The 25479-nt window shown below is 40.0% G+C and overlaps 2 protein-coding genes across 2 annotated transcripts; both read left to right on the top strand.

The window, feature by feature from the left end:
• The first annotated feature begins 1858 nt into the window (after positions 1–1858).
• mpc1 (mitochondrial pyruvate carrier 1) lies at positions 1859–5222 on the top strand. The gene is made up of 5 exons (XM_040011405.1): positions 1859–2050; positions 2929–2932; positions 3442–3538; positions 3828–3960; positions 4305–5222. Exons 1-5 carry the CDS (start codon positions 1980–1982, stop codon positions 4327–4329), a joined length of 330 nt encoding a protein of 109 aa, XP_039867339.1. The 5' UTR covers positions 1859–1979; the 3' UTR covers positions 4330–5222.
• A 1010-nt stretch (positions 5223–6232) lies between these two features.
• Positions 6233–20573, top strand: LOC120721219 (kinesin family binding protein). Its single transcript, XM_040011404.1, has 13 exons — positions 6233–6768; positions 7067–7165; positions 7316–7395; positions 7483–7541; positions 7680–7804; positions 15861–15954; positions 16214–16326; positions 16587–16736; positions 17005–17079; positions 18290–18452; positions 18560–18734; positions 18812–18997; positions 19157–20573. Exons 1-13 carry the CDS (start codon positions 6313–6315, stop codon positions 19293–19295), a joined length of 1914 nt encoding a protein of 637 aa, XP_039867338.1. The 5' UTR covers positions 6233–6312; the 3' UTR covers positions 19296–20573.
• The last annotated feature ends 4906 nt before the right edge of the window (positions 20574–25479 follow it).

Genomic DNA, 25479 nt, shown 5'->3' with positions numbered 1-25479 from the left:
GAGTCAGTCTCTCAGTAAGCCACGACAATGATCCAGCATGTACAACAGCAGGACCTCCCCCACAGTGGGATGCTGGCATTACTAACGTACCATGAGTCAAATTGTTTTAATTCTATACACTGTGCACATTAAATAATGAGTTCATTGACCAAACTGGAGCTTATGTTTGATGTGTGATTGACAATGCCATTTCTGCTTTATGTACAAAGGTGCCCCTGAAAATGAATAACAAATTAATTATGATTACATTAAAAACAGGAAAAGGAAAAGTATCAGAGTATGTGTGCAGCATGTGCAATATTTGCATGTGTGCTTTTTACATTAATGTACGTGTAACAAAAATACTGCAAAAGATTAGTTTATGTCTGGATTCAGACTCATAAATCTTGACAGATAGAGCAGATTTGAGGTTTTAATGAGAGAAATATATTTTAATGTGAATTGTGATTTTTTTATTTTTTTTTTGATGATTGTAAATTCAAGTAAAGATAAAAACTATTATTTAAATTCAAGTGGAAATCAGCGGATGTGTTTCCGTTAGGATATTTTAAAAACAACACCTGTGCATTTTTGTCATCCTGGACCAATTTTAACACACCAGCACTATGTGCTATGAAGGTTTTCAAAACATTGCCTGATTACGGCTGCTGCTGCTCATTTTTCTGTGCTCAAAACTAAATTGCTAAAACTAAACTAGTGATGAAAACCGGGTTTGGTGGACAAGTGCAACATCTTGTTCCATATGTATTCGGTTTAATGTCGAGAAAATGCACTTAATTAATAAAAGAAAAATTATATAATTCAAGATCATAACACAACCATATGTCTACAGCAGACATATAATACACATTTAGGCTTGTCCCAAACTTTGGCTGCATTCACAATGAAGGAGGCAACCAATTTTTTTTTTTTTTTACATATTTGAATGAATATTGCAATTTTTTTTTTCTTTTTTAAAATTCTGATTAGGGTTACTTTCATATGCATCTAAATCAGATACAGGTTAGATCTTCTACAACGTGACTCCAGTGTGAACTTCTACATCATTCAAAATAAACCAATCCCTCTTGAGGAGGTGTGTGTGTCAGAACTGAGAGCGTTGGTTCTAGAGTCCCGTGAAGATACTGACAGATGTAGTTTCAAAATCAGTTAAAGGTGAGCCTTAGCCATTTCGGAAGAATTCTGTTTGTGAATTCTGCCTTTCACATTATACTACTTCTGGTTACTTTACATTCACCCAAATCTCCACAGAGAAGAGGAAGCTGTTTTATCATGAAACTCCTAACTAAGAAGATGTCGTTATTTTTTTTTTTTTTTATTAGAAATAGCTGGCTTCTACTGCATATCACCTTGAAACAGTACTAAATAAAAATGTAAACGCTAAACTCAGTTACCTCCATGTTTACCTCATAAACTAACTGATGTCGCCAAAAACGTGCGCCCCCCCCCGGGAGGTTATACTTATTTTTTGTTACTGAAAAAGTTGAAGCATCTAAAGTATATCTGTCTCTGATATCCTCTCTGACTTACACATGTTTACACCAACATCTTTGCTAACTATATTTTGGTAGTCTAAAGTTCTAGAGGTCAGATGCCGTCTTCCAGCGATTCCTAAAGCGTCAGCCAACCTTTACACGGGACTGGAGAAAGGCACATTCACCACTTTTTTTTAGTTACTTCGCCTTACCTGGAGTAATAGTTCTGATCTGATCTTATAATGTTTATTTATTTATTTATTTGCCATAGTGGGCGTTGGTTTTAACAGGAGTGCCGGTCTCCAGTGATTGGTTGTTATGCTGGGCAGCACCCAGCCGTCTGAGGTCGAGCTACGTATTTACGTCAGCGTCGTAAAACGTAATTTTATTGGTTGGAAATTTGACCGTCCTCTGAGCGGATCTCCCAGTCGCCCTTCAGCCGACAGAAAGAAACATAAAGATCACTCTTCTCGCCTAAGACAGACACCAGCCTAACGTGAAACCATGGCAGGGACGATTGCACGGAAAGCTATTGAACACTTGAAGAGCAAGGAGTTCAGGGACTACTTGATGAGGTCTGTGTCAGAAGCCGGAACATTTCTCTGTTAGCACGGCAGCTAAGCTAGTCATGCAGCGTTACCTAACGTTCACCTGCCCTAACTAAAGTTATAACAAAATTTTAATGAACATTTTAAACAGTTTGTTTTTCTTTTGATATCTCTCTTCATGCATAGTTTTGTACTTCGTTTTAAGTTGGTTTGTTTTCAAGAGCGACCATGTCTCCCGTGTTTTCTCCACATTATCAGCTTGATTGTTAACTTATAAGGAAGCCACTAAAACAAACAGGTAACCTAGAAAGTGGGCCGAACCCTGACGGTGAAACAACGTTAGCTTCTTAAGATGGTGGTGAACTGCTTTAAAAGTCTGAATCTGCGTCAAAAGCTGGCGGAGAAATTTGCTCCTGCTACTTGTCAAGATATTGGTAAATGTGTAAGTGTGTTTACATGCCACATATTAGCCACAGGTCTGAAATTTGGAGTAAAGGCCAAATTTTGGCATCTTTGGTCAGCATTGTTTGCGTTTGTCACAAATATACACAGTTGTTATCACTGTTATTTGAAGAGCTTTGCCTGTTTTAACACTTTAAAACCATCGATGGGCAAGCGTTATGACGTCTGGTGTATACTTGTGCAATATCTGTTTTAAATCAAAACTACTGTGTGTTTGCAGTCTGCACAAACGAGTTTTACTGCTTACTTTTGTTAGGGACTTGCGGGTGTTAAAATGCTACCTCGTTCATTATATCCTTACTAAGAAATGCAAAATTATATTGACATTTGCTACCTACTTGAAGTTGTAATGATGTGTGAAAGACATCGTGTCTTTGTGACTTATCTTTATTTGTTTTCTTTTTTATGTGGAACTGAAAAAAAATAAAACAAACGCCAAACAGCACAGTAAGTTACCATCTTTTCTGTTAGTATATCCTTTTCTGTGACAGGCTGTAGTTTTAACTGTACCTTACTATTTATTGATCTTGTATGTCATATACAGGGTTAACTTAAAAAATATGACACTGAGTTTTTAGATCCTTATCTTACGGTTATGTCTGGCTTTAAGTGCACAAGCTTGACTGATTCACATATAGTTAAAACAATGAGTCTGTGCTACCTTGTCCAGCAGAAGGTTTTTTTTGTTTTTGTTGTTTTTGCATTTTCTGTCCATTTGTTAAATTAAAATGAATTTTGTGCTTGAAAGAGTTAAAGCCCACTTTAGAAAAAGTGGTTGAAGAAAAAAATATTATGCTAGTTTTAATTATTTCTCCTGCTTGTGGTGGTCGAAAAGTCTTGTTTAATAGATTTAGGCTTATTTTTTCTTTTTCCTTTTTCTGCTTTTATCCTTTTGATGTAATTTATTAGTAACTGTATCTTCTCTACATTGACATGACTGTTGTGACTTTTTGCAGCATTTCTGGGGTCCTGTAGCAAACTGGGGTCTTCCTATCGCTGCCATCACAGATATGAAGAAGAGCCCTGAAATTATCAGTGGCAGAATGACCTTTGGTAAGATGGTCACAGATACATCCAGTATACATGCAGTATTCTAATAATTTTTTAGTTAGTATTGATATATTTTGGGCTGTGAGTGGTTCTTTTATCTCAAGGCTACTAAGAAGGCTTTGAGAGAAGCCGTGATGTCTGCACTGGTCTATTGATTTGTTTTAAGATTTTCTTTGATCTCCATACTTTCCTGTTAAGATGTTCAAGAGTCTTATATAAAGACTTAACGTTAGAGCTGTAGTAGGTATATAAGAAAATATGGTTCTATTAAATGTATGGTTTCTCTCCTCAGCTCTGTGCTGTTATTCGCTGCTGTTCATGAGGTTTGCCTACAAAGTGCAACCCCGCAACTGGCTACTGTTCGCTTGCCATTTGACCAATGAGTCAGCCCAACTGATCCAGGGTAGCCGTCTCATCAAATACAAGTAAGAAACTTTTCTGTTCTGGGGTTGGTTTCTTTTAAAGGACATTCTAATTTTCAATCACCTGTTCATAGAAGATCATAACTCTGCAAGATATGAGGACTGTGTTTTTGGCAAAGTCTGTGCACATGATGTCACATATCAGGACTCTGATTCAAGAGCCCTGGTTCAAATTCTGACTGAGGGTACAGCTTTTGTTTACTTTGGCTATTTTCCCACTGTGACCTTTAACCCAGATCAGTATTTCATCATTTAACTGCAGTGCTTTAGATTTTAGCAAACAAAAACCCCCAACAACATTAGATATGATAATAGAAACATTAATGCCTTACGTTTCTGTATTTCAGCATGGAGAAGAAGATGGGCTCTTAGTCCCTGATGCAGATGGACTCCAGAGTGGCACTGTGCTGCTTCAACACTCACCTAAACCTTGAAATCTTGTCTCTGAACTTATCTAATTAGTAAACTGCTGCACTTCCGTTCTTTTTAGTAAAAAACCAAACTTGACGTTATCATGATTTGCACCTTAAGTTTCAGCCACTTTACTAAAAACAGGGATTAAAAACGGATGCTTTGCTCTATAAATTAAGGTCAATTGGTGTGAATAATTATTATAATTTTTATTTTATTTTTTATTTTTTTGGCAACATTCAATATGACGCACCAAAATATAATGTGGAAGAATGTACACAAGGCTAAGCAGCCTGACAGTAAGATGTCTTGCACCCAAGATCTACTTGCTTTGGCACACTTTTAAACAAAACAAACAATTATTTGTCTAATATTGGCAAACTTGAGGTCACGCTTTTGAAATGTGGTTTTTTTTTTTTGTTTTGTTTTTTCTTTTGTTAAATTCAGAACACACAGGGGTTAAGCTGTTTGTCTTTTGAGTTGGAAGTTATTCTGTAAATTGTATATATGAGTATATCTGTGGGGAAACTTGTCAAACTAGCTTCCCACAAGTGTCAAAATACATTCAAACAAATGTTTAAAACAAAATCAATAGTTGCATCTTTTCATGTGGTGAAACTGTCCACGTTATAAAGCAGTATATTCATGGTACAAACTCAGACTGGCTAGATTATCATCTGGCATGACCAGACAAGAGGAGCTGCTGCTTCTGCCGGTGCTTTTCAAACATGCACTGTGTGTTATTATGTGTCATTCCCATTAATTTATTGTCACTGAATAATTCACGTTATTTTCCCTGATTAATATTTGGATTCTATAAGTTTGTTAAAATAAACTGACTATGACAAAATTGATTTATTCTCTGAGTTTTGTTTGTTTTACTTTGACTTGGAACTTTTTGTTTGTCTCAGTCATGTCCTCTGTCACTCTTGGTGATCCAGTGACATTTAATTGCATCAGATATTTCTGCTATGGAAAAGTCGAGAAGTCACCTTTCTGTATTTACACTCAGCATTGCCACTGTTGAATAAACAGAAGACACTTTTTTTTTTTTTTTTTCCCGCAAAGATAGAAAGTACAAATCAGAATAACTGAATTCTTTATGACTTTTTGTTCACATGTACACCCAAGGCTTTCAGTGAAAACAGTTGATATATATGATATATACTATATTAAGCAATAACATTTTGTCCATATTTAATGCTGAACAAATAGCTTGTTTGCACTATAATAACCAGTGGTTGAAGAGGCACTCTGATCTTTTAGTTCCATTTTTTTATTGGTACCAAATTAAAACATACCCCTCAAGGCAATTTATATTATATGATAAAGACTCTACAATAATGCGGAGAAAATCTCAGCAATCAAATGAACCATTATGAGCAAGCACTTGTTGACAATGGGAAGGAAACATTTCCTTTTAACATTAAGAAACCGCCTGCATAAATAGGTGAAAGCAGTCCTACATCAGGAACGGATCTAGACTGGTGGCATGTGCCACCCTAAAATGATCCCTTGCTGCCCTAGTTTTGCATATGACAGTGCTGTTTATTAAAATAAGACAGCATTAACACTTTGAGCCTGTTTATTGTTTATTGATCTTTTGTATGTATTATGCTTGATGTGTGTTATTCTTGTTGGCCATAAACAGGAGTGCAAAGTTGTGTTTCACCTCATGTGAATGTGCTAATGTGACAGCAAAATCCTTGTTTCTTTTAAAATGATTAAAGTGAAGTGACCTTTTGATTTGACCATAACTGTAACTAAAATCTAAAGCTGCAATAGAACTCCGAAATGTAGGCAAGCAATGCTTTTAATGGAGTAAAACAGGAATAACTCAGAGGAAGGAAGGAAACTCACATGGCCAGAGAGAGCAACCTCCGGTAGATGGCAGCAACACAGTAAGAAGCACGCAGCTGCGCCAGAACGCCGAAGAGGACCAACATGGCGTCCTTCAACAGCAACGAATGGAGAGCTATCTGCGACAAATTCACGAACGCCCAAAATCTCACAGAAATAGAATCACGAAACGACCCAGAAAATGACCCCTTCCGCTCTAAATACAAAGCCAGGGAGCTTCTCAGAGAAATATACTGCTCGCTGAAGAATTTTGAAGCGGGCGAAGGTGAAGAGGAGGGCGGCGGAGAGAGCGGCGACCAACGGCCGACAGAGCAGCCGGTGGATGGGCAGAGAGAGGACCTGTTCGGCCAGGGCTTCAGCGGTGATTCACCAGCCGGGTTGCGGGCCGCAAAACTCGGAGCTGTGGAATACTACCTGGGCGTCAACCATGTGGACACGGAGGAGCTTCCAGCCGGGCAGGAGCACCTAATGAACTGCATGAAGCTGCTGGAGAGATGCAGAGTGTCGTCCCCGAATGTGTCCCTGTTTATCCACGTTAGGGTAACGTTGATCGTTTCTTTCTTACAATAATACAAAGCTGCTATTTAAAACACATAAATAAATAAAAATGACACTACATACAGAAGTTATGGTATGATCACTGATAAGAATATGTATTAACCCTGTGACATGTGATTATAATGCTATGGATGATTTTTGAAAACACTCCATCAGAGTGTTTGTGAAGCGTTATAAATAAAGCACTGCTACATTTTTTTAAGAGTCACACCGCTATAGTAGGAGCATCAGATGATGCATGATCATTTGATGCTCATGTCTTGTCTCCTTGTGTTTTCAGAACCAGCTGGGTATCCTCTGGGCAGGCCGGGATGAGACGGAGACTGCACAGGGCTTCCTCGAAACTGCAGAATCCATCTATCAACGTTACATGAAGGAGGCAAGGCTGATTTCCTGAATAAAAGTTTATTTTTGAAAAAATGAGGACTGATTGAAATATTAGTTTTCAGGAAGGTAATACTGCCCCCACAGTATGGCTGCAATCACAATTGGTAAATCCTCTTCATCATTTAATTTCTTCTTTTTTCAGGATGGTAGTCCTCCCACTGATATGACAGAGTACTTTGCTGCTGAGGAGAGCCTGCTGACTCACCAGGAAAGGATTAAGAGGTAACTTCCACAGCAGATTTCCAGGTTATTGCTATTTCCTTGCTTTTATTTAGTCCCTTTGTCTCTCTCTGCTTTCCTTGTGTATAGGTTTGAGTTGGCCTACACCCATACCATGTACTACCTTGCTCAAGTTTATAAAAACCTGGGTGAGTATGAGATTGTTTAAGGATAATACACACACACACAAAATTACACTGATGAAACAACAAGAAAATGCATCTGACCCTTAATTTGCTATGTAAATTACTTGTAATAACTATAGTAACTATAGTTTTGTCTCTAAGGTCAAACTGAGCGTGCCGCTACCTACTGCCACACAACCCTGCAGAGACAGCTACAGTTAAATCAGTTTACTCCAATGGAGTGGGCTCTAAATGCTGCTACACTATCCCAGTATTACATCACTAAGGTAAGCATATAGCCAGTTTAAAGTCGTTTATAGACATTTGATCTGCAACCTAAGATATTCTGCATGTTATATAAAATGCTTTTTCTTTTAAAAGTGCTGCATGCAGTATTCACAACCACTAGATGTCACATAAGAGTTACTTAGAATGTCACAGATGATGGCAACAAGAGTAAAGAGGGAGGTTTAACAAGATGGTAGTGAGACCTGCTGTGTTTGGAGCTGATGGCAGTGCCGAGTGGAAGATGCTCAGATTTTCATCAGCAGTATGGACATGATTAGAAATTAATATAATATAGGTTTGAGTTAGAGAGGCAAGATTGAGATGCTTTGGACACGTGCAGGACATCTTAATTTATTGATTTATAAATGGTGTAGATGAAAATCTAATTTTTTAGCGTCCTGGTTTGGACGCCGCCATCTTGTTTATAAAGTGCAGGGTGGGAAGTCACGCTTGTCTCTTAAGAGTTAAAATAATCTGCAAAGCTCTATCAAAGAGATTAGAGAAAATAACCCCCCTCTTAATTCATCCTGACCAAACTGGTTTCATAAAAGGTCGGCACTCCTCAACAAACACTCGTAGATTACTTAATTTAGTAGACTACTCATACAATAAAAACATCGAAACCATAATATTATCTCGAGATGCAGAAAAAGCATTTGACAGAGTTAACTGGAAATTTTTATTCGCAACTCTACACAAATTTGGTTTTGGAAACTCTTTCATAAACTGGATAAGAATATTATACAATTCCCCAACAGCTCGTATCAGAACAAATGACCAGACATCCTCCAGCTTCTGTCTCCTGAGGGGCAACAGACAGGGATGCCCACTCTCCCCTTCACTGTTTGGAATTTTTATCGAACCTCTAGCAGCAGCATTTAGACAGGTTACAACAATTAAGGGCATAAAATGTAAGAACATAGAACATAAAATCAGTCTCTATGCGGATGATGTGTTGCTTTTTCTGCAAAACACACAAACCAACCTCTCTGAGGTAATTACTCTAATAAACTGGTTTTCAAGAGTTTCAGATTATTCAATTAACTGGCCAAAATCTACAGTTCTCCCCATTAACTGCTCCTTCCATAATTCTTCCTCTGCCCCACTACAATCCGGAAATATTAAATATTTAGGTATTAATGTTTCTCCTAAGCTTTCAGACTTAACTAAATTAAACCACATCCCACTTCTAAAGAAAGTAGAAGGCGATCTGACTAGATGGAAATCTTTACCCATATCACTCATGGGAAGGGTCGCCACTATAAAAATGATGATCTTGCCAAAAATAAATTACTTATTTTTGATGATCCCTAACAAACCATCACAAGATTGGTTCAGATCTCTGGATTCATATATTTCCAAATTCCTTTGGAAAGATAAACCCCCGCGTATCAGCTTAAAAACGCTACAAAGAACCAAGGATAGAGGAGGATTAGATCTGCCTAATTTTCACCAATACTTCTTAGCCAACAGGCTTCAGTTCATCTCAGAATGGTCAAAACATACCTCCTTAGATGAACCCTGGCTAGATGTTGAACAGGCACTATGCAAGGATCTAGAGATTTCAGACCTACCATTTATTAGCTCAAACATCAAAAGACATGAATGCTTTAAAAGTATCAACATCAGCTTCTCTCTGACAGCATGGTGGGAGTTTCTAAAATTGACGGAGTCTTCATTAATCCCATGCAAACGTACACCTATCTGGAATAACCCTGACATATTACAAAACAATAATATGATTAATTTCCCAGAATGGAGTTGTAAAGGAATTAAATACTTAGAACATATATTAGAGGGAACAGAATTTATTCCATTTGACAGACTAGTTGCACAATATGGGATCAACAAGAAAAGATTTTTAGAATATCAACAAATTAAATCCATAGTAAAAAAGAAATTTAACCTCAGTCAAGTTGAATTACAAACACCACCAAGTGCGGCACATTTCCTTACTCTTAAATCCCCCAAATTATTTTCTAAAATACACAGAACACTTTTTCTAAATTAGATGAATCAATATCCCTTCCTATTGCAAAGTGGGAAGCAGATTTATCAATCAGCTTAGACCAAAACTTCTGGTCTCAGGTATGCTTAAAAACCTTTAAATTGATTAAAAATCCCAGTCTGCAATTAATACAATACAAAATACTACATAGAGTGCACTATACAGGTCATCGGATGTTCAAGATGGGCTTTACATCTTCCAACAACTGCTCACACTGTCAAGGCAATACACCAGACAATTACATTCACGCTCTTTGGTTCTGTCCACCAGTGCAGAAGTTTTGGCGCGAGATATGTGAAGACTTATCAAAGTGTCTGAAATGTAACATTCCAACTTCCCCCTTAGTGTGTTTGTTGGGCAGCTTAGATAATGTCACTTCAGAAAAGAATATAGCCCATATGGTTTTCACTGCCCTATGCATAGCCAAGAAAACAGTCCTCATGAACTGGAAAAATAAAAACAATCTTAATTCTAACCAATATAGAAATTATCTATTAGATTACATTAGTCTTGATACAGCCTCTGCCACCACATCCGATCAATTGCTCTGGGCTCCTTTGATCAGCTCCATCACCTAGTGGGGGTGGGGGGTCATAGTTTGGTCCCGCCTTCACTGTTGTGATTGGTGTGGGGGTAGGGACAGGCTTAGGGCGTCGGGGGGTTCCCCGGAGGGATCTTCCTTGGGGGGCTCATGCGGTCATGTCCGGTTGGGGGCTCTTTTGGCTCTCGGGTGACTGTTTCCTCGTGGCTGCGTGCAGCGGGGCTAGGGGAGGGTCTGTGCTGACGGACGTGGGTTACTGACCTGGTAGCCTGTCTGCCCCTGGGTGGGTCCGGGATGGGCGTGAGGTTCTGGGGGCGCTCCGTCTCTGGGCTGGGGCCCTGGCCGGGCCTCGGGGCCTTGGGTCCTGGTTTGTGTGTTGCCGGGGTTGTGGGCGGGTGGGTGCATGGGAGCCCATCCCTGGCGCAGGGTGCCGCCGGTGCGTCGAGCCACCTGGGGGGCTCTTCAACTGGTGGGGGAGATTGTCACACCTTGCAGGAGCTTTCCTCTCCTCAGGAACTCTCTCTGCAGGAGGGGGAGATACAGGAGAGGTGGAGGAAGATCTCAGCCTGGGCGTCTATTGTCTCATGTAGTCTGGAAGATGAGTGGATGGTGGGGTGGGTGCAGTTTTCTCTGTGGTGGGGTTAGGTGGACTGTCCCGGGCTCTGTGGGGCCGGGAGGCGCTGCTGCGCTGGGCCCCGGTCTGGATGGGCCTGGGCCCCCTTTCCCTGGCGGGTCGCGGAGTATGGGAGTGCCTACTGGGGTCAGCGGGGGAGCTGGCCCCAGGGAGGGGTCACCTGCCCCTCCCTTCCTTCCCTCCCCATCTCCAGCTGCCTCCCTCTCCCCGCTCCACCACAACCACCCACACACGCAGGGCCTTGGAGTAGGGGTATGTCACCAGGGTGCAGAGGAGGCTCCCCCCCCCCCCCCCTCTCTCTCCCCTTCTGGCTGCCCCTGCCTCAATTTTATCCCACAACTTAGACATTCACATTACTCACACTCTCATTACACATACATATAGGATCTTGGGGGTGGGCACGATACACGGAGTCCAAATTACCATCAGGGTGTACACCTCACCCCTGGCGTCGTTGCCCACCTCTCAATTTTGAATACACGTAGACATTGAGGGCTAGCAGGAGGGACTATGCGCTTACCTGCTGCTCTCTGGCAGGTAGCTCCATGCCCTCCTGGGTTTTAATTGCACCTTAGAACACACATGCATCAACACTACAATGAGCGGGTGGAGGGAGGTTTGGAGTCTTCTCTCACCCCCATTCTCTGCGGCCTGCTGGAGCGGGGGGGCTAGGAGGAGTTGGCCGTCCGACTGCGGTCTGGAGTGTGGGGCCTCCCTGCTGCTGCGGAGTCGGGGCGGTCTGCCTCTCCCCACCGCAGGGAAAAGGGTAACACCACCTGGGTCTGGGTGCAGTTCCCCCCTCCAGGGGCAAGGGTACCTAGACCCGGTTCGTAGAGTACGCTTGGGGAGTGTGATCGTGTGTACAGCGTCTCTTTATGTCTGTCTCCACGTTGGTTGAGTGTGGAGTAAGTGCATATGAGAGCATGAGGGTGGGAATGGATGTTTGTGTCTGTGTGTGCCTGTATGTCTGTGTCTATATGTCAGGTTGGGTATCAGACGTCACCTCTCTGGGGACATCTCAGGCCCTCCAAGGTTTGGAGGCCTATCTCCACCCACCACCACTTCCCCTGCCAGTGGCGGACTCCCTCAGGTGTCGGTGCGTTGGTGGTTCTTTGTGTCTGGGGGTGGGCGTCCGGGTACACACCGGCTCACTCCTTGGCGGCCGCTTATCGGGGCCTGGAGCCTGGGGCTCGCTCGGGCCACTTCGGAGGTGGGGTGCCCCCGGCCTCTCGGCCTGGGGCTCGGTCACTCAGGCACAGCTGGCTGCCGGCGGAGCTCACGGGCGCGTCACTGCAACTCCCCCTGGCTTCTGCTCCGCGGCTGCTGAGTGAGCCCTCATCTGGGACTCTCCTCAGCTCTTACTGGGACAGTGGCGCGGCTGCCCCTCTGTTGGTCTTCCTTGGTCTCTTGTGTTCTGGGGGCCTCTGGATGTCTGGAGTTTTGATCTCCTCCATACCTGCTTCATGCCCTGGAGGACGGGGCTGTGGCTCCCCACACTCCCTAGCAGATCATTACATGGAGAAACCTTTGCAATGCAAGCATGCTGATCCACACAGGTATGCACACAGGTGTACACACGGGTATTCACAGACGCGGACTACAGCTTTCTTGGCTGCTGCCTCAAAGCACATTGTGCGCTGTCTATCTTGCGTGCTGCACAATATCGTTTATTATTTAGTATCTACTGATATCTACTGCTAGCTAGTTTATTGTGATGGTGCCGTTTTTTTTATTATGTTGCTCTTTGTTGTTTGCTTTCTCTTCTGTTTTTTTTTTTCTCCATACAGGTGACCCAGGTGTTTTTTTGTTTGTTTGTTTTTTCTTTCTTCCCCCCCTTCTCACCGTCTCTTCTCCCCTTTGGTTTTCTCTCTCTCCCTCTCTTTCTTTCATTCTCTCTCCCTGTCCTATCCCCCAGTCATGTCTGTCCCGTTTGTAGCAACTGAAAATAAAATAAATTCATAATTATAATAAAGGTCAATCAAATGGACCAATATGGCAAGGCCATGATGATCCACTTGGTAAAATAAATCCGCTTGGCATCTTTCTTGGCCTTAAGACAACAATTCTGATGGCTAAAGATCCAAACGGGACACAAAAAAATAAATAAATAAATAAACAGTACATTTGCACAATAACTGAAACTAGTCCACTGAATGAACAATGGGCTGGGAGGTCAGTTCCTTCATTAGTAATATGCAAATTGTCATGCCCATTGATCAAAAACCCCTGATCAAAGCCCATTGGTCAAAACGAAAACAATACATTCAGATGAACAGAATCAGTCTTTTAGGATTTATTTACATGACTGAGCATGCATCAAGACATTAGGAAGCTCAGCTCCTCCTGAGCAAAAAGGTGACTGTGCTCAAATATGGTTCCATGTATAGTGGCAACCAAAGTCGCAGCTACCTTAAAATGTGTCTGTACATGAAAATGGAGGAGTTTGTTCATGGCTTACATTAGTTGACACAGTATCCAAATGCAAGAATTTTGACAAAAAAGTGAAAAATAGCTCTAGTAAATAAGGAAAAAGGTCCTTTCAGATAATATGCATTTCTAGATTGATTCCTTTTGTGTTTGCAGCTTTTCTGAGTTATTTTGACAAAGAAGGCAATGTATGGTTGTTGTATTACTTTGAGGTCAAAATGCACAAGTGGCAAAACAGACTTTCAAGTACTGGTCAAGAAATGGCAACCATGTTGGAAGTGGAAGTGGACAGCCCTCAAGATGATTTCTATCGAAAACTTGCCAACATCACTTGCATTGTACAGAAAATAAAAAAGATGAATAAATTAGGATTAAAGCCTAACTCAGGTTGTGAAACTTGTGATTTTTAGTTGACAATTTATTTTCTTTTTACATCACCAAACAATTAAAGAGAAGATAAAAATGCAACACAGCATGCCATCATGCATCATGACAGTGTTCCAAGTTCCATTTGATACTTTTCCTGTCCTATCATGAATAAAATATAGGTTTATGAGGGGAAAAAAAAAAAAAAAAAAAAAGAGTTCTGTGGAAGGCTAACAGGAACTCACATACTATAGCGTACACACACAGCCAGACCAGAAGCTTGTAGTAAGAAGAAAGATTGTGTCTTATCCAGCTAATTTCAGCACTAACCCTGAGTTTTCTGCACTACAAAGGTGTTTCACTTCTTACCGGAGTAACTTGTCATGGTAGCTTATACTGTAACGTCGTCTGGAGCAGGCTAAGTTCCACATTAGAGATCAACAGCTCTAAAATCACCGTCTACTGATCAGTCAGTTCTCCAGAACATAGCGTCACCATTCCTAAAATTCCTTGGATCTCTGCAGGCAGAGTAGGTTTGGTCTAAAGTTTTTCATCACCATCTAAAGTCACTGTGTTTCTGATTCAGTAATAAATATAGATTCTTACATGCAGATTTACTGTATGTATTATTTTCTTTTGACAGGGAACAGTTTTAAAACTGTTGCATTGTTGTGTAAGCATTACTGTCTGATCCTAAAGCAGCACCCCTACACTGCCCTTGGTGACATCATATCAAGTCTATTTTTCATTTCTGCTTTTATATTTAATCTTTATTCTCAAACCCTTAAACAGTATTGAGTCTGCAGCTGAGAGAATAATGTCCAGTTTAAGCCATCCCTTACTAGAACCACTGAAAGTTCAAACTGAGTCTCACAGAAATATGCATATGTTAATTTATTGATTTAGAAAATGTATAAATGTTGTTATACTTGATTCTAATCTGCTGCTAAGTCTCTTTTACACGGACTGAATTGCAGAGTACCTTTTTGATCTGCCGAAAAAACTAAGCACATCGGCTTAATTAGGCTATAGGTCAGTAAACTTTAAGTTTCCGAGCTATAATGTGCAGCTGTCATCTAAGAAATAAACAGCACTATGAAGCCACTCGGCAACTAAAAAACAAAATGATTATTTTACTGCTCTGTGCGCTAACGATTAACTGTTAACAAATTGCTGCAACATTCATCTTTTGTTGTTTTTGCAAAAGTGTTGGATTTTACTGGGACAGTTTTTAGATTTTATTTGTTCTTTATAGCTTCTTAATCACCATTTGATAACATCTCCGCAGTAAGCAGCAGTCATAGGGACTTTTGTGGAACAAAAGTCATGTGACCTGTGAAATGTCCCTTTTAGATTAGTTCGTTGGTTAGAAAACCAAATGCAGGAGACACTGCATGTGGGTTGATAACTAGCCTCGTTTTTTAGCTCTTATCCTTATCGCCTGGCCAACTAAATTCAGATAACAGAAAAATACCCTGAATATGTTGAAATACTTCGTTATACAGGGCCCAGTTAGCCAAAAATATTGACTTGATAAGCTATCCTCTTATCTATTCTCCACTCTTTACACAGCATGGTAAAATTAAGCAGCATTAGTGGCTCACTGGTTCATATTGCGTCCACACAGCGAGCAAGTCTCCGTGTGGTGTTTCCATTATCTCCTGGTGCTTTTTCAAGGAGCTCCGATTTCTCCTGCAGACATAAAACACACCAGGTTAATGCTGCCTACCTCCACCCCGGACACCAAACGACATTCTTCATTTCAATAGCTTCACTTTCTATTTGAATAAAGATGAGTCAGTCTTCATATTTTGTAGTTGTTTGCTACTATAGAAATATCCAAGATTAAGCTTTAAAAGGAATAAATCTTGAAAGGTTTATTCTGTTCAAAGAGAATAAACCTTTACCTTGCTTTTTTTTTTTTTTTTTTTTTTTTTTTTAAAGTATTTTCTTATGGTTCAGATGTACAGAAGCATATTTTTAGTGTCTGGTTTAATTGCCATGCCTGTCACAGTAGTTTGTTTTAGATGAAGTGATGAGAAATGGGTGTGTAGTTATCTGTGCTTTTGTGTTTTCTAGGGCCGCTACATGGAAGGCAGACATTGCCTCTCAGCAGCTACTGTTATTTCTGATTTGGCAGGCGAGGTTCCTTCTGAGGCTGCAGCACAAGAGAGTAATTATCTATACCAACTTAATTTGAAATACTTATTCTTGCTCATTTGCTTTTGTACCCATCATCAGCTACACTGAGTCAAACAGGAGAAAATGCAACTGTGTCCCAAAGCGGACAACTTAAAATTCTTGTCCTCGGCACGGTCCGTGGGAACCCCTCATGCCATCCTTACATCCTTCAGACATATTTGCTCTTGGTTCTCTATCTCGTGGCATATCTCAACATCTTTTTCATCTTTTTCTCTTCTGGTCTGACCCAGATGAGGCAGAGAGTGAACGCAGGGAACATCTTAGACAGAAGAGAGCAGAGATCGCAAGATGTTGGATAAAATACTGTTTGAACCTCCTGCAGGATGCCAAGAAGCAGCTAGAGGTACTGCATAGATGTGTGTGGCTTTATTGTGTTTGTTGTGACACTAACCACAAAAACTTTATCAGCAGAATGTCATGTCTCAGTTAAAACATTTTTTAAGCACTGTCACGTCAAGTTGACCGTTCTTGGTCTTAGAGTATTTTGTCATGTGGAACATCTGTTTTTCTGTGTGTTTATCTCTTTCTGCATCTTTAATCTGCACTGGTGTTTTGTTTTTATCTTAAAATGCAGTCTGTTTGCATGTGTTTGTGCATATTCAGGACAACATCGGTGAGCTGGATACCGATCGTCAGGAGGAACTGAAGAGAGCTAGACGACGTGAGGAGGAAGAAGAAGAAAAGGGCAGGAAGAGTGCTCTGCTGTTTGGCTCTGAAGACACCTTTGACTCTATTGCTAGCATTGAAGAGAAGGTCTGAATCTTGTGCCAGATAATTCTTCTGCTGATACTAAAACTGTAAATATTGTAGGTATTATTGTTAAGAAGAATAATGCTACTGGTTCTGCATGATGCTGCAGGCCTTGTAGACAGTGTGTTTACAGAGTCTCACTCATTTTTTTTAACCAGGGGAGGGTTAAAAAATCTGGCTATTAAGGAAGAATGAAGCATAGCCTTTTGTAAATTAATAATCAAGCTAATGCAGAAGGAGCAATCAAATTAATTAGCTTTCTTATTTGCAGGTGATGTGTTTGTTCCCCTTGGACTTCACTGAGGCCAGATCTGTATTCTTGGTAGGACAGAATCATGTCACACAGGTATGTGTGTATACACACACACACACACAAACACACACACACAGTGGTGAAAAGATCATATAAGCAAACAGACATACCCAACAAGGTTGCACAATAATTCACTATAATCCCATACAAGATGTACAGATAATCATATAACTCTGTTACATAAGAAAATGCAGCGTACAAACGCACACATTTGTTTGTTTTTGGCAAGCATTTATAAGCCCAAACAGCACTGCAAGATACTACTGTATATGTCAAGGGTGTTAAACATAAGGCACAGGGGTCAGAATTGACCCTCTAAATACAGCCCACTGGACCTTAGCCGTCCACTGAGGAAAATCTGAAGAATGGCATAGCGGTGTTTTCATAAATTTTACAGCTTTCTGTGGTAAAGACCATTAATACCAAACCAAAGTAACTAAGTAATAAATAAACAATGAAATGATAAAAAAGTACCTGTTTTTTCACTGTTTATGATTGAAGTATATATATATATATATATATATATGTATGTTGTTTTGTTTTTTATAATGTGTCCTTACTTAAAAAATGAACCAAAAACAGGACAATCAACAACCTATTTTTCTGTCATTTTACATGCCTATCACTTACAGTTTAGTCATAAAAAGTCATGTTGACAGATTTCTTGGATTTGCTGCAGCGATCTTTCTTCATCATGTAGAAAACCTGAAACTTTCTGTTGAAACTCTTGGATTCAATGGGGCTGTACACTGACAGAAAGGGGAGTTTCACTTGTTTCACTTAAAACCAAAGTAGGCTGGATGTGGCTCACTGTCTAAGATGAGTTTGACACCCTTACTGTATCCAATGAGACTTTATTTCACGTTACAGTTGATCTGTCATTTTATTTCTTGCTGACGTAAAAATTAAGTGCACATCTTGAAGACTAAAAATCCTGAGTTAGATTTGATCCCAGTTTCGTGTTTACCCTCGCTCAAATATTTTTCTGCTGTTCATGTGTGAGAAAGAAACACCAACCACTGAACCCACAACGTGTATTTAAAGCCGTACTTTTTGGTGGTCCTGAAATGTGTACGTGGGTGTTGTGACCCAGTGGTTAATGTGTGAGGTTGGCTTTAAGGTTGCTTTTATATTATAGAAAAAGCAATAGTTCCCCACCCAAACTCACTCATAAAGAGAAGCGTGAGGAAGGGAATTTTTTTTTTCTTTTTTTGACTGTATCTCTATTGTTTCACTCTGAAAGGCCAAGGACTACTTTCAGATGGATGGCTATGTGACAGACCACATAGAGATTTTGCAGGATCACAGTGCTCTGTTCCGATCCCTGGCCTTCTTTGAAGAGGATCTGGAGCGGCGCTGCAAGATGCACAAACGAAGGGTGGACATGCTGGAGCCGATCTGCAACGGTACTTCTTTAAAGACACTGTCATGTCTTTTCTAATGAAGTTTAGTTGAGGAAGAACAGAGGCAAATGACCAATTAGCTGACTTAACTTTTCTTTCCTTCTCTGTAGACTTGAACGCACAGTACTACCTAATGATCCGCAGACAGTTGATGTTCGAATTGGCTGAGACCTACAATGAAATGATGGACCTAAAACTTGCATTGGCCAACCGACAAGCAGACACACAGTCTCTAGATAACCACACCATTAAGAAATTTAACCATCTCTGCTCTGCCTCTGCCAAGTAAGTACTTTTTTATTTGTTCTCTGTGGGTCTGTTTTATTCATGTCTGAGTAATTTCTGTATCTTCTTCTCTTCAGGTACTTCCAGATGTTCTTAGACTCTCTGTGTTCTCCAGAAGGGAAATTTCCAGAGCGCCTGGAGGAGGAAGTTCTCAGACCAGCTCTGGTCGCACGCTTCAGAGTGGCTCGACTACACAGCCGACTCATCAGCACCTCACCTACTGTTCAACTGGACAACCTAAACAAATCTCTGGAAAACTACAAGTACGAATATTCACCCAGCACTTTGGCAGTTAGATATAAAAATAGTTGGCAGGACTTTAAGATTGCACAAAACATAGAATAGAAAAAGACTTATTTAGATCAACTGCATCCTGCTAGTTGCCATGATGTTTGATTTTCCATCTTCCACCTGTTGTGCAGGTATGTGGTGCAGTATTGTGAGGCCAACCCTGAGGCAGGAGCCACTGTGGAGACAGAGCTGGAGCTGAGTAAGGAGATGGCCGGCCTCCTCCCTCTCAAAATCAACCGCCTCAAAGCAAGGATGGCCTCAAACAACTGAAAGAATACACTCTTTACGTCACTTGCTTACTAATCCGGTTAAAGTCATCATTTTTAGGCACTCATCGGACACTCCCATCTAAAAACTGAATGGAAACTGACTGACTTCTGTGTTTATATTAGCTTATTTTTGTGCAGTGGGCATGCTGCTTTCACTGTTGAATACATACCCGGCTGTAAATACCTGCTCGCCGCTGTGAAGTAGCCTTTGTGGTTAATTTACCTTTAAGTCTAATTACAAAGAAAATGCATCCTGTTAAACATTCATAAGAAAACACAAGTGTCTCTTTTGTATTGCTAAGAAGTCGAAACTGGTTGGGTATGTTATGAAAAAAACAACATCTTTGGATCAAATGGGCGACAATCTGATCTCATTTTTCACTCTAGCAGTGGAAGAGAGTACAACAAACCAAACAGCCACAGCCTTTGTAAGTTTAAAAGTAAAATATCAGATGCTGCTATTGCAAAAACAGCGTTTTCTTTTTTTATTTTGTTAAATTGTAATTTGTTTTAAATTCTTACTATCCCAGCACCCTCTGGCCTCTGACCCTAGTCTGATTAATACACGCTTTCTAATGTTAATCATATTGGTTTTAATTTATTGTGGCTTTATTTTCTATAAAGCACTCGGTGCACTACAAGTGTCTGATGGTGAAATAAGTGTGATGGCGTACTGCGACCAGCCTGAGGTAACGTTAAGAGAGTTCATCTATTTTGTGCTACTGACTGACAAGACGACCATTAATGAGTGGACCTGATCACACTGGTGTTAGCTTAGTAGACATTATAATTTGTATAACGTGAGGTTCATTTTTTTCAGACCGTTTTTTCTTCCTGTCTGAGGAACCTTATCATCCAGTTTTTATGCACAACATATAGCGATTAGCGATATAAAACTAATGAGCTAATCCACACTTGTACCACATTAGCAACATGTTTTTGTTTTTTTGAGTTTTTGGGGGAGTGTTGGTTTGCTTTCTTTTTTCTTTTTCCTTTTTCTTTTTTACTTGCAGTGAGAACCTAAGTGTTAAACCGACTTTTTTCTGGTATGCCTTCATATAACACAAGGCTGCTTTAACACAAGGTGTGGCTCTGAGTAACAAACTAAAATTATGGATGCCGATGACTTTAAGGACTATACTATTAAGCCAGATTATTCGATTGCTTAATGCAGAGAAATGTCTAAAGCTGTGTCTGTTAAAATGTCTTGACTTCACTGTGACTATGTGATCGCCTATAAAAAAGAAAAGTGCATGTGCGCTTCTTTTTGTCGAGTTCATATTTCTTTTTCTTTGTTCTTCCGCCTGTCATTTGCACTCCGGTCAATTTATACCTCAGTGTTACTAATTTACCTCAAGAGGTTTTACATTCTATACATGTTACAGGGCTACATATTTACCACTATGTGCAGCTAAACTAAAGTGTGTTAGGCGACACAGCTTCATTCCTAGAAGCTATTTACAGTAAACATGATGGATTTGGGGTTAACTGAAGTTAGCTGAATCCTTAGAATGTGTTGCAACAGAGGTCAGATGTGTGGGCCGTCAAACCACTGATTGCCAACCAGATATGCAGTTATGTATCTTCCCTAGCAGTGAAGCAACATGGCAGTCACAGAACTGAGGACTAACTTTTTTTGTTTAAAGCGTTAATCTGAGTTTAACTAAGTCATCAAATATCTTGTCCTTACTCGACATAGTTTCAGACAAATGGAAAGAAACACAATGAATAGGTTCCCTCACAGAGTGATGTATCACAAATCCATGTCGTAATGTTTCCAAAGAACCAACATCTATTTACCACATTTATTTTGGGAAATAACAAACATCGTTACATCCTTTAACCTCTGCGTCAGCTCCACATACCTGCAAACCCACTTCCACAAGCATGCAAATAAAAAATACTTTGCTATAAGAGAGTATTTGTGTTTTTATCACATTATGTAAAAGCATACCACGGCCCAATTTCTGCTTTCTTGCTCTCCATTTAATACTTGTCAAAACATGCACTGGCAAACCTGCTCGGCATCACACAATTACCACTAATAGACTGTGAGCAAGAACCTGTTCAAGAGCGCTTAGCGGAAAATGCTGCACACTTACGGAGAAATATTCAGGCTCATAGAAATTCCAGGTTCTTGTTTACATTCATGTGAGAAGAAAGTTTTTACAAGATTGTTTTCAGAGGAATCAAGAGGGTCAGGAGTAGCCAGGTGCTGCTAATCAAATGTAGACAAGAGTGACCAACTCTAAAAAGCAGACATTTTATAATTCTAGACATTAAAATGACAAAAAACACGGAGCAGGTATGACTTTGTCTTGAATCATGCTCAGTCATCCGGGTAAGTAAATAATCCAAGTCATCCACTCATCCAAGTGACTTCTTCAGTCTCAACTGACTGCAGGTTTCCCCAACCTTATAAACAGTACATTTACAAATAACTGAAACTAGCCCACTGAATGAACCGTGGGCTCATGAACAATGGACCTCACAGTCCATTGTTCAAAAAAGGTCCTCGTCAATTTTGCAAGTTCACACACATATCAATGGACCTCACAGTCCATTGTTCATTCAGTGGGCTAGTTTCAGTTATTTGTAAATGCACTGTTTATAAGGTTGGGGAAACCTGCAGTCAGCTGAGACTGAAGAAGTCACTTGGATGAGTGACGAAACATTTTCCCCACTGAAAACGCTACGTCCAGATGAACAGAATCAACCTTTTGGGAGCACGTATTACTTGTTTGGAAGCCTCTTCTCTCTAAGCAGAATATGACTTTGGTGTGCAATGTTGACTCTAAACAAAGCTAAGGACTTGTGGAAAAATGTCCTGTAGACAGGTGAGACCAAAGTGCAGATGTTTGTTTGGCTATAATGCACAGTTAATGCAAAATTTGGTGAGAACCAAACGGCACACATAGCAAAGGTCAAACACGATGCAGGGCAGATGATTTGAGCTTGTATTGCAGCCACGGGACCCCGTCGATTATGAACTCCTCTGTGTACCAAAGTATTCAGTTAAAGCCTGGCTGAAACTGCAACAGCGCGAAGATCACAGCAGCAAATGTAAAGCAGAGTAGCTGAAAAAGAAAAGAATCAAAATGTTGCAAAGTCCAGACCTCAGACTGATTGAAATCCTGTGGCAGGACCTTAAGAGTGCTGTACATAAACAAATGCCCACAAACCTCAATGATCTGAAGCAACAATGCAGGCTAAAACTTCTTCACAGCAATGTGAGAGGCTGATTAAGTCACATAGAAAATAGTTACTTGAAATTATTGTTGCTGCAGGTGGTTTTACAAGCTACTGAATCACGGGGTGTATTTAGTTTCCACAGGACTGCAAAGAGTGCTGCGGAAACATTTTTTTTTACATGACTATATATTTGTAGGATTGCCAAGCATTCGAATATAACTTAAGACACCTAAAGAGGTCTGAAAGATTTTTCACTTTTTATGAAGTGGAAAGAATTTCTGTGAAAATAATTGTAGTTAATGGTTAAACATTTATACAATTAAAACAAATGTGATGCACAAAAATTAAGTAAGTTTAATGTATTTGTAATTCAAATGTATCATCCCAGTGAGTGCCTTAAACCTCTATTTTTTTTAACATTTGATTCATTCTGATGTTTTTCTCTGGTTCTATCAGTGCGATTGAGCTTAAGACTGGCGACACTGCAAAAAGAAAGCAAACAAAAGCCAATGAGTGTGTTTTGATATGTGTGTGAACTTGCAAAATTGACGAGGACCTTTTTTGTTTTCTTTCTTTTAAACTGTTAAGTTTCAGTTTGCATTCACAGACCTGACTTTCGCTCCTAGGATCAGACAAAGCAGGAGGAGGGGAAGGCAATATGGCGCTGCAGATTCTTGTCTTTGACTGTCTACGACGCAGAGATGGTTCACGAATCCAGAAGCAGAAGCATTTCTATAAAGAAAATGGGTTAATTTGTTCTTATGGTTATCAGTGACTACGCAAACCCCGACTTGGACTGGTAAAATGATCCTGGTCGATTTGCGCATATGTTAATGGCTGTGTTTGCATTTGCTGTCTGTCTGTGTTTGAGAGTGTAAAAATAAGACAGTCTGTGTTGCCATAAACTCTTGTCACCCAGACAATAGACTCGAATCCCACACAGTGCAATAGTGGTGGGGATAGAAACCAAGCTGACTGTAAAATATGACTGTTTATAGATATAGTTCATACTGGCTAGTGCAGGGGAACACATGCACTGCAACAAATGTTAGTGAATGTATAGACAGTGCTTTGTTTCAAATAACTCGAATATTTAGTATTGCAGAGAAGAGCAGGATTGTGTAAGCGGCTATATGAGCCTCATAAATAAGTTCATGTATGCCTGTGCGTATGTGTGTGTTTGAGGCAAGGCTGGGCAGGCTAGTGTGTCATTTCCTGAAGAAAATGATAGCAACTGATGTTACCACTTCCTACTGATGTGTCAGCTGAAACAGGCAGAAAAAGAAGAGAGAGAAGAAGGAAAGAGTAAACTGCTGTAAAGCTGACGACTGTATACACTAAACTGAACTGAATTAAAATGATTGATCCCTTGTTTTTTGACACAACAAAGCCAAAGAAAGGAATGCAGTCTTTGTGCCACTGTGCCACTTCTGCCTTTGTCTAAGAACTTAACAAATATTTGAGTAAGACTGCTGACAGTAACATGAACGGAAGCACCCACACAGATGCTCATTGGGTCACTGGGTTAGGCTGTTCCACAAAACGTCCATCAAGACGTCACAAATTCAACCCGGTGTGATGTTCCATATAACCCACATGAGGAAATCAAATCTTTAAGTCAGCATAGTCAAGGAAGATGAAGAAATACCCCCTTTTTTTTTTTGTTAATGGCGGAAATCCAGTCTCTTCATTATTTTCTTTTCTCAGATACAACTGAGGACGGTTTGTACTTTACAAGAAAACGTGTATGGGATTAGAACACCATCTGATGCAGTAAGGCGGGGTAACATGCTGATGTTGTGACACTAATGATACCACAATCATGTTATCAGTTTGTTTCATCAGGAATAATTTGAAGCTACAATAAACTTCCATGAAACCATCAATAATTTCCCCAGAATTCAAGCAAAGCATGAAAAAAAACCACAGAATTTGCTTTTACATTTAGGTTAAGTACTCAAAACATGCAGTACATGTAGAGTATAGTATGACTTAAATAAAGCTTACATTTCTTCTTCGTGTTATGGTGTTTGAATATTGCCTTTTAACTAAAACTGATATTTAATGATTTGTTTCCAGTTTTAAATGATTAAATAACTTTAAATTTTAACAATGCCTGGTTTCACATTTAGAGTAGCCACAACTAAACTCTTCTCAACTCTCACTTCTTTTATTTTCTGACAAAGGTAAAGCTCATCCAACAAACGTGTATGGTCTGAGAGCATAATTACTATTCATGATTTTAATACCTGGATTTCCCCCAAAATACCTGCATTAGAGCTACCGGACTTGCACATTTCTTACTAATGTTCTAGCATTTTTTACTAAGCTTGTGTTTACTAATCTGTGTTTCATTGTTCTGGTAACAGTGACAATAAAGATCTATCTTATCTTAACTTATCTTAGCTGTTCATCAGTCCTGAAATATGACATGATGTCCTGATCCAAGATTTGTTCAATGATGCCAGCTTGTTCAAAAGAAACAACTCTTTCTTAAAATCACATGTGTTCTCCTCACAAGCTTGTGACACAAACGTTTTATATATGTCTTACCTGCAGCTCTGATTAGCTTCTGAGTCATCCCCTTATATGCTTGAGGCTAAGAAACGCACCAGATGTCAGCAACCAAAACTGTCTCAACCTGTACAGTCTTCCGTGGTAAAGAGAAAGACAGAGTTGATCCTTAAAGTTCAAAAAGTAGCTCAATTCAGTGTTATAATGTTCATCCATATGTTATTGGAACTACATCATTTAAAAATATATATTTTATTTGAATAAAACATGTATCCTCTGACATACAATGGAGCAAATTCTCCTCCTCCTGAAAAATAGTGCATCAAATTGTAGAAAACAAAACAGTGAATGCGTTTAATTGCATTACTGACCAACATAAGCATCTGCCGGACATGTGAGGCACATAAAAGGCACTGAATCAAAAGAATGGCAGGCCACATTAACTCACACTGAAGGAGCCAAGCTAAACATATGAAGAG

This window comes from Simochromis diagramma, unplaced genomic scaffold, assembly GCF_900408965.1.
Source record: "Simochromis diagramma unplaced genomic scaffold, fSimDia1.1 OVJJ01000603.1, whole genome shotgun sequence".
Taxonomy (NCBI): Eukaryota; Metazoa; Chordata; class Actinopteri; order Cichliformes; family Cichlidae; genus Simochromis; species Simochromis diagramma.
Note: the sequence above shows the minus strand (reverse complement) of the source record. Positions and strands in the feature narration are given on the sequence as shown.